Genomic DNA, 10,484 nt, shown 5'->3' on the forward strand with positions numbered 1-10,484 from the left:
CACCTCCGCCTTGTGTGTGTGGAGTTTGCATGTTCTCCCCGTGCCTCGGGGGTTTCCTCCGGGTACTCCGGTTTCCTCCCCCGGTCCAAAGACATGCATGGTAGGTTGATTGGCATCTCTGGAAAATTGTCCGTAGTGTGTGTGTGTGTGTGTGTGTGTGTGTGTGTGAGTGAATGAGAGTGTGTGTGTGTGTGTGCCCTGTGATGGGTTGGCACTCCGTCCAATGTGTATCCTGCCTCGATGCCCAATGAGGCCTGAGATAGGCACAGGCTCCCCGTGACCCGAGAAGTTCGGATAAGCGGTAGGGAATGAATGAATAATTCTATAATATGTTATAAGTTAAGCCTAGTCTTAGACTTAAGGTGTGATTAAACCTAAACAAAACCGCTCTCTAGGATTTAGTCGTATTTGACGTGTCTTTTCCCATTTTTTATTTTATTTTAATCTGCTCGTAATTAACCTCATACTGTTTTTTTTTAATTATATATTGATTTTATTTTATTACACATTTATATGTACAGAAAAAAATAAAGTAGGTTATTCTGGGGAGAAAAATCAGATGGTATCAGTTCAAACAATTCCAGGTTTGGAATAAAATTTTGACTTTTTTATTCTGTTGACTGATCGTTTTGAATGCAATTCAGAATTATACTTTTATTGCTTCCTTTTTTCTTTTTTTCTTTTTTTTTTAACAACATTCACTGGAATTATTATTTTTTAATTATTAATCATTTAATTATTATTTAATTATCTGTCCCTCCAAGATTTCAAAGAATTTTTTTTTGTTTTGTTTTCTGAAATCAAGGATTCTTGGAATCAAGGAGCCCAGGATTCTTCTTTTCATCTCTTCACAGTGAAGACTCACGTGTAATGACTTTGAGAGCTGTAGTGTTTCACACACGTGAACTCACGAACAAAGGATTCCAGTGAACACGTGTAGTGACATCACGTGTTTCTGACCGAACCTGCAGAGAATCTGCAGCCATTTAGAAAAATGTCAAGATCCTATGAATATCACGAAGTTGGCTTGAGTTCTTTCTTTCTTTTTCTTTCTTTCTTTCTTTCTATCTTTCTTTCTTTCTTTATTCCATTCTTTCTTTCATTGTTCCTTTCTTTCTTTCATTATTCCTTTCTTTCTTTCTTTCTTTCTTTCTTTCTTTCTTTCTTTCTTTCTTTCTTTCTTTCTTTCTTTCTTTATCCCTTTCTTTCCTTCCTTCCTTCCTTCCTTCCTTCCTTCCTTCCTTCCTTCCTTCCTTCCTTCCAAGAATTCAGAATGGAATGAACGCAAATTAAAATAAAACTACCGAGCAAAATTTGGCTACCTGCAAACCTGCATGCATATAGAAATATCTTTCTAAATAAAACAATAATTTTACGCAGAAATATCAAATAATGGCCAAAAATGTCCCATAGACTCGAAGGGTAAATTCCTAAGATTCCTTTCAGGCACGTGTGCCTCTTCTGTGTTCTCCTAGTGACTGTAGGTGTAAAGGAGACTCTCAAGACATGTAACTATCAACTCCACACTATCAATCCAATGATTCCAAAAGTATTGGCACCCTAGCTTTCTGTCCACTTGCCTCCAAAAGTAACACCCTAGCAACCGAATGCCGAGATTTGCCACATGCAAGAACCATTCACATTTTCTTCAGGAAATCCCAGCTGTGTTTCAGTTGTCACAACATTCCATATAAATATTCCTTATAGTGATCTGTCTCTCTCTCTCTCTCTCTCTCTCTCTCTCTCTCTCTCTCTCTCTCTCTCTCTCTCTCAATCACTATCTCTATCTCTCTCGATCTCTCTCATATCTTCTACCCCCCCCCCACTGCTAGGATTACACTATCTCTCATCGATCGATCTATAGCTCGCTATCTGTCTCTCTCGTATCTCTAGTTGTATATATATCTGGATTTCGCTAGATCTCGCGCGAGCGCGCGCGGCATCGCGCGCAGGAGCGAGCGCGGGCGACGGAGAGCGGGAGCGCGGGAGTAGAGCGAGCGACTAGTATATCTATCTAATCTATCTTCTATCTATCTATCTCTATAATTATCTATCATTCTCCCACAGTATCTCCACACCACCCCCCCCACATTTACATACACACACACACACAACACCCACACACCACACACAACATATATATATGATAATCTATATAATATATATATATCTATATATATAAAATATTATATATATACAAAACGTGGACAAACTTGTTGTACCCTTTCAGAGCATTATTTGTAAGAAAATACTCACAATTGTCACAGAAAAAAAAAACTTTAATCTGACAAAATGTAATAAAAATAAAAATTCGTATGAATGTTAACCAATGCAAAGTCAGACATTGCTTTCAACCATGCTTCACTGGAATTATTTAAAAAAAAACAAAACTTATGGGAACAAGGCCTAACAAAAATGATGGTACCCCTGACTTAATATTTGTTGAACAACCTTTTAGGCAACAATGCAATCAGGCTATTATACCTGCTAACTGTCATGAGACTCTGACCTCTCAGCAGGTATCTTGGCCCACTCCTCATGAGCAAACCGCTCCAGTTGTTTTCAGTTTGTAGGGTGTCTTTTCCAGACGGCATGTTTCAGCTCCTTCCAAAGATGCTCAATAGGATTGAGGTCAGGGCTCATAGAAGGCCACTTTAGAATAGTCCAATGTTTTCCTCTTAGCCATTCTTGGGTGTTTTTAGCTGTGTGTTTTGGGTCATTGTTCTCCCATGACCTTGATAGTCTTCAGATTTCATTTTACCCTGCACAGATTCAAGACACCCTGTGCCAGATGCAGCAAAGCAGCCCCGGAACATAACAGAGCCTCCTCCATGTTTCACAGTAGGGACAGTGTTTTTTTCTTGATATGCTTCATTTTTCTCTCTGTGAACATAGAGCTGATGTGCCTTGTCAAAAAGTTCCATTATTGTCTCATCTGTCCATAGGACATTCTCCCAGAAGCTTTGTGGCTCGTCAACATGTAGTTTGGCATATTTCAGTCTAGCTTTTTTATGATTTGTTTTCAACAATGGTGTCCTCCTTGGTCGTCTCCCACGTAGTCCACTTTGGCTCAAACAACGACGGATGGAGCGATCCGACACTGATGTTCCTTGAGCATGAAGTTCACCTTGGATCTCTTTAGATGTCTTTCTGGGCTCTTTTGTTACCGTTCAGATTAGCCGTCTCTTTGATTTGTCATCAATTTTCCTCTTGTGGCCACGTCCAGGGAGGTTGGCTACAGTCTCATGGATCTTACATTTCTGAATAATATATGCAACTGTAGTCAGAGGAACATCTAGCTGCTTGGAAATGGTCTAATAGCCTTTAGCTTTATCATGCTTGTCTATAATTTTCTTTCTAATCTCCTGAGACAACTCTTTCCTTCGCTTCCTCTGGTCCATGTTGAGTGTGGTACACATCATGTCACCAGATAACACAGTGACTACCTGGAGCCCTATACAGTATATAGGTCCACCGACTGATTACAAGATTTCTTTCATTGACCGAAGGGTACCAACAATTTTTTTCCACGTGTGTATGCTAATAGAAATCCTTTTTACATAAAGAATACATTATGTGGTCATTGTATGCTTCTGAATTACTTATTACTTTTACTATAATACTCCTCCAGCTCCTCTAATGAAATCAGAGAGCCATTAAGTGTGTTAGAGCCATTAGTCTGTAGAGAGAATTACATGTTAATCAGGCGGTGATTAGACGCACAAAGCATTATTACATCACAGCAGCACAATGCACCTATCCATCTACAAAAATATATAAAAGCTTGAATATCAGTTATTCAGATCTGCTGTGTGACACACTGCCTTTTCTTTGTCTCAGTACTTTAGAATGAACTCTGCGATGAAAAGATTTCCCATTAATACTGGTATAAAAAACAGGCTTTTTGACTACTGTGTTGGATTTTCTGAAGAAATACCTTATATTTTGCCTGAATCTTAAAACCTTAACACATCATATTATTAAAATCTTTTATTAACTAATAAACTGAAATGAAAGAAAAAACAAACATTGTCTTTACATCATTGTTTTTATTATATATATTTTCTTTACAGATTTAAGCTAAAACATAATAATAATAATAATAATAATAATAATAATAATAATAATAATAATAATAATTATTATTATTATTATTATTATTATTATTATTATTATTATTATTATTATTATTATTATTATTATTATACTTCCTGCTCGACATGCCAAATGCTAATATTGCTTATTTACTGTCAATATTTTTTTGCTGTAGATTTTAGCTGTATCTCAAGTCCACCCCAGAGTAAAAGTGTTTATATCCTGTAATTACCAAACTGACACGTTTTTGCATTTGACTCTAATTTAGATATTCTACAGTTGGGGCTGTTTCTATAGCAACAGTGACTGCTTGCGGTAGAGGTCGCTCTTATCCCACTGATCCCACTGACACGCTTTGTTTCAGCATCAGTGACTGAAATAAAGAGGTGAAAAGATTAAAATCATTTAAATATAGATCCAGAAATGGATAGAAATCTATCTATCTATCTATCTATCTATCTATCTATCTATCTATCTATCTATCTATCTATCTATCTATCTATCTATCTATCTATCTATTGTTGTTTTGTTGTTGTTGTTCTTCTTCTTCTTCGTATTATTATTATTATTATTATTATTATTATTATTATTATTTCCCAGCCTCATCATCAGGTCCGTAAAGCGTAATGAATTGTTTGAAGGGAAGGTGGCAGTCTTGTCACTTATTCTTACAGTTGGCCGTGGTGTCTTTTGTTCCAGAGAGAGAGGGAGAGAGAGAGAGAGAGAGAGAGAGAGAGAGACACACACAGAGAAAGAGCGAGCGAGCGAGAGAGAGAGAGAGAGAGAGATTACACCGCCAGTCACGGTGAGTGCTGTGTGCGCGTTAGGAGGCAGCGCAGCGCGGTGGTTTAACGGAGAGCTACAGGGATCTACATTGAGAGAGAGAGAGAGAGAGAGAGAGAGAGAGAGAGAGAGAGAGAGAGAGACGGACAGAGAGACAGAGAGAGAGAGACGGACAGAGAGACAGAGAGATAACGGGAGGAAGGAAAGGAAAGATTCCCGGTGGATGTGTAAAATGGCGCGAGGGCGCGCGACTCCCGGGGATCAGCGCTTGTCGTAGCTCGCAGGAGGAAACAGCTTTCTATTCTTTTCTCATCCCTTTTTCTCTCTCCTCCTCTATCCGGTGCGGCTTTGTTTTTATCCCCGCACACGTTCGGGAAAGTGATGAACATGGCGACGGGAAGGCGCCTCCTGGCTGCTGCGCGTCTGCTTGGCATCTGGCTCTCCGCTTTTGTGGGTAAGTGTTTCCTCACATCATTCTAACAGCTGTGCTGCAGCGAACAGAACCGAGCCGGCACAGAACCGAGCCTGCACAGAACCGAGCCGGTACAGAACAGAGCAGGCACAGAACCGAGCAGGTACAGAACAGAGCAGGCACAGAACCAAGCCTGCACAGAACCGAGCCGGTACAGAACAGAGCAGGCACAGAACCGAGCCGGTACAGAACAGAGCAGGCACAGAACCGAGCCAGTACAGAACAGAGCAGGCACAGAACCGAGCCGGTACAGAACAGAGCAGGTACAGAACAGAGCAGGCACAGAACCGAGCCTGCACAGAACCGAGCCGGTACAGAACAGAGCAGGTACAGAACAGAGCAGGCACAGAACCGAGCCGGCACAGAAAAGAGCCGGTACAGAACATAGCCAGTACAGAACCAAACCGGTACAGAACCGATTTGGTACAGAACCGAGCTGGCACAGAACCGAGCGTACTGTGAGTGGATCCCAGCCTATTTCACCCTGTGTAGTGATTATTTGAGACGCTGTCCATCCGGAGTGACCATGAACTTGGCCGTGGCTTTTATTCCGTTTCTGTTGATTTCGGTTGCTCTTTGGTGTCTTGTTTCTCTTTAAAGCCAGTTGTGGATGTTTAGAAGAAGAATGGAGTGTTAGAGATGGTAATATATAAGCTGCAGGATATCACACATGATATTAATTAATTCATTAATTAAATTAATTAAAACACACGAGGGATAAATGTGAAGCGTCTAAAAACACACGTGATTATTTGCATGCGAAGTTCATTATATTGTCATCACTTCGTGATTGTCTTGCTGTCATATGATTTTATTTATTTATTTGTTTGTCTGTTTAATTATTTATTTAGCTCAAATTTATTGTCCAATATTTGAATACATTACAGAAGCACGCGCAGCTGCTTGCTTTTATTTGCATCAATTTTGTTCAAGAACACAATAAGAAATGTTTGTTTTTCATGGCTCATGTGCATGTTGCTCATTTACATATCGCTCATTTGCATATGGATCATTTGCATATGTCTCATTTGCATACTACAAACGACATATCGCGCATCCTTACATTCTTAAACTAAAAGGTTACGTCTTGAAATCCTGCTCTACCTTTAATTTGTCACACTTCTGTGTAGAACCCTTCGTCAATTTTTTCTCAGTAGGTAAAGGGTTCTCCATCCTTCCATCCCTCCATCCATCCATCCATCCATCCATCCATCCACCCAACCACCCACCCATCCATCCATCCATAATATCTATCTATCTATCTATCTATCTATCTATCTATCTATCTATCTATCTATCTATCTATCTATCTATCTATCTATCTATCTATTTAAGGTTCTTTTTTGCAAACCTTTTTAGACAATAAAGTTCCCTTGTTGGAAACCTTATTGGTTCTCTGTAGAAGTTTTAGAAAAGGATCTCTGTTCAGTGAGGGTTCCCAAGTAGAACCGTTTTAAGAATATAATAACGATCGAAGACGCGAACATGCATTTGGAAGAACCCATTCCTATTTGGAAGAAAACTTATTCATTTTAATTCACTGTGTCACTGGGAGAACCTTCAATGGGTCCCTTGTCAGAAAGGGTACCAGGGAGAACTCAAGTCCTTCAAAGACTTTTGTGGATGTTTAGGAAAAAAGAAAGAAAGAAAGAAAGAAAGAAAGAAAGAAAGAAAGAAAGAATAATTCATGGACTGTATCACTAAGATAAGAACCCTTAACCATAAACATCTTCAAAATACCTTTTGAAGAACCCTCTGAGAACTTTTTCTTCAACCAACCTGTGCTTTGTCTCTTTGAAGGAACCAGTAAGGCTCCATAGCAGTACAGTGCTGTGATAAAGTATTTGCCCCCTTTCCTGATTCCCTCTATTATTTATCATATTTATCTACTATCTATCATATTACTTTACTGAAAATCTCTGACTCTCTCAAATATGTCAAATTTGTAATAAATAGATAGATAGATAGATAGATAGATAGATAGATAGATAGATAGATAGATAGATAGATAGATAGATAGATAAATAAATAAATGAAATGGGGGCAAATACTTTTTCACAACGGCGTATGAATCCGGCATGATGTAAACATGTCTAGCAGCAGGGTCGTGTAAGGTCGCATCACTCCTGAACGCGTCAGCGCTTTATTAAAGCGAGCGTGTTGAGTTTATTGTAATACGGCTGCCATGTTGTGGTGTTTATTACATGTGCACATGAAATGAGCTTCACTTGCTTTGTAAAACTGCGGCGTGTTTATGTTTTTTCCCCTGGTGTCTTCATTGAGACTCTTCTCTCTTTCTCTGTGTGGATTTACACCGAAGGACCTGCTTCCACCTATATTATTAACCGAAGAAGATTTACAGCCATGTCTGAAAGGCTCTATTTACAGATTTAAAGCCATGTGGCGTCCGAACGTGCACAGAACTGCGAAACTTAACGTTTACTTTACATTGAAGTCTTAACACTCAAGTTAAAACCAGGTGACCTACGAAGTAATGATTAAAATGTGAAAAAGAATGTATTGAATGAAAAATAAAGCCGGGAAAATATTTATAAATCTTTTTAAATCCGGAAAAATAAACGAATCCTTTCAGGAAATAAATCAGCTGAAAATTGTGAATTATGTAAAAATCATGTTTGTCGAATAAAGCGATAGAAGGTGAAAATAAACCTTCACAATTTAGAGTAAGAAAATACACCAAGAAAACAAACAAATTGCTGAATATAAATAATTATATAAAAATAAAGACATTATAGAACTACTACATGACGAGAAAGAAGAGAAACCTGAAATGAAACTATCAAGTAAAAGAAAAACACCACAACGAAGTCATTAGGATGCGAAAATAAATTCATTCTGAAAAAAATCACAAAAACATTTGCTGAAAACAACCGAAATGTGTAGAAGTCATGTTAAAAATGAATCAAGTAAAAAAAAAATCAAATTAAAACGACTGAATCGTGTTAAAATCAGACAAGAAAATTAATAAATCAGATAGAAATCAAGCGGAAATAAACGAATCGTGTTAAATTAATGTGTTAAAATAAATGAATCAAGAACGAAAATCACATCGAAAGAAATGAATCATGTCAGTAAAAAGAGTAAAAAAAACTGATTTAAATAAATCTAATAGAAAAAAAGGATTTAAATAAACATCACATGAAATAAATGAATATTGTAAAAAAATAAATAAATAAATAAATAAATAAAAAATGAAAATGAACGAATCGTGTAAAAATCGTCTGTGGAGATAAAACCGCACACGTGACGTAACGTGAACCAGACGTGATTTCTGACAAGTGACGCTATTGTGATTTTTTTCTGTAAGAGAAAGAGAAGGCGTGGTTCCTTCACCAGTGACAGTGATGAAGTAGAGCTTCACACACACACACACACACACACACACACACACACACACACACACACACACACACACACACAGAGACTCTGTCCTTAAACAGTCTTTAGCGTGCGGCTGCTTCCTGTGTGGAAATGTTTCTCCTGTCCTTCAGCATGTCGAGCAGATTGCAGTTATTATCTGTCCACATGCTCTGATTGAGTGCACTGCATTGTTGTGAATGTCGGCGAGGAAAACGACACATGGAGAACCCTCTCAGCCTGCTGCGACATCACAGGAAACATCATGTGGAAACATTACACATCAATACCGCGCCTCCGTCCTCCGCCTTTTATTCGGCTTGATTGACAGCTCACGTCTCGCTCACCCTCATGCACCCTGAGATATTCTTACGCTGCTTCATTAAGCACTCTTTATATAAAAAACTAGAACCTTTAGAGGTTCTTCGGTGCTTCTGTTTAGACAGAGAAGGTCCTTTGTAGCAGTAAAAGTCAGACTTTTAAAGAACGTCTAAAGAACCCTGAGAGAGAAATATATATATATCACAAACTCCATTTATCTTCTGCTTGATATCCAGAACTAAAACAGACTAACGTTTACTTGGACTACAGACTACAGACTAACTCTTGGGTTCTTTGAAGGTTTTTTAAGGGTTCATTTGATGATTAAGGGTTCTACCTTGAACCCTAGCTGATAGGGATATTCTACTTGGAACCTAACCTTAGGACGACTAAGAACGCTTAATTATTTACTTGAATTCCTCACCATGCTCACATCACATTAAATAAACTTAATTTACTTAAAAAAAATTTATTTAAATTTTTCACCATGGACAATGATTAACGTTTGCTGAGCACTGCCCTGAGGCTGTGGGGAGAGAAGATTGTGTGAGAGGAGGAGAAAGCGAGGATTCTATAGAATTATATATATATATCTCTAATATAATACAGAGAGAGAGAGACCCCGTGTCCTGCAACACACACACACCAACCCTTCACCCCACTGTAACCTCAAAACACCCAAAAAACCATAACCATAGTATATCCTAAAAACCAACAACAAACCCACCACACATTAACTTTACACCCAACCAAAGCACACAACAACAACACACCCACACACCCCCCCCCCACATACACACAACACAGACACACACCATCCCGGCCCTTCACCAACCTACAAACACACCGTACCCCACGGAAACCCGTCACGCTCACAAGGCCACCCCACACAGACCACACCCCAAACAGCCAACCCTTAAAAAAGAGCCACGGGAAACAAACCAAACCCCTTATTCCCTATACAAACCACAAAAACTCCAAGGATACCACAATAAAAAATCCTAAACTCCTAACCCCAGCCCCAAGACCTCCAGCCCGAACGCCGACAAAGGCCCCGGCCGAAACGCCCACATCACACACGCTTAATTCACATACCCACATACAGAGACACTCCCAAGCTTCCAAATACCCACTTACATCAATTACAGTGCCATACCGAACACATACACACCTACCTTTTTTTTTTGTTGTGTGTGTTTGTGTGTGTGCGCGCGCGCGCGCTCCCGACGCGCCTCGCGCGCCGCTCGCGCCGCGCGCGCGGAGAGAGAAGATAAGACTGAAATTCATCAGGCACTTGTGCTTTCCTGGAGATTGTCTTTTAACATTTACATTTACAGCATTGGCAACCCCTTACCCAGCCACGCGACGTACTAAGAGTTAAAAAAAATCTCAAACAGACTGAATATACTTAATTACTAATGCTTAATGCTGCTGA

At 39.1% G+C, this 10,484-nt stretch overlaps 1 protein-coding gene across 1 annotated transcript in view; it reads left to right on the forward strand.

Annotated features, from left to right (window-relative positions):
• The first annotated feature begins 4,855 nt into the window (after positions 1–4,855).
• igdcc3 (immunoglobulin superfamily, DCC subclass, member 3) overlaps positions 4,856–10,484 on the forward strand; it is an 84,133-nt gene continuing 78,504 nt past the window's right edge. The window contains exon 1 of the mRNA XM_047818737.1: positions 4,856–5,332. Within this exon, the coding sequence (XP_047674693.1) occupies positions 5,260–5,332 (73 nt within the window). The 5' untranslated portion in view covers positions 4,856–5,259. The remainder of the gene's footprint in view (positions 5,333–10,484) is intronic.

The sequence above is a fragment of the Tachysurus fulvidraco genome, chromosome 1 (genome assembly GCF_022655615.1).
Source record: "Tachysurus fulvidraco isolate hzauxx_2018 chromosome 1, HZAU_PFXX_2.0, whole genome shotgun sequence".
Taxonomy (NCBI): domain Eukaryota; kingdom Metazoa; phylum Chordata; class Actinopteri; order Siluriformes; family Bagridae; genus Tachysurus; species Tachysurus fulvidraco.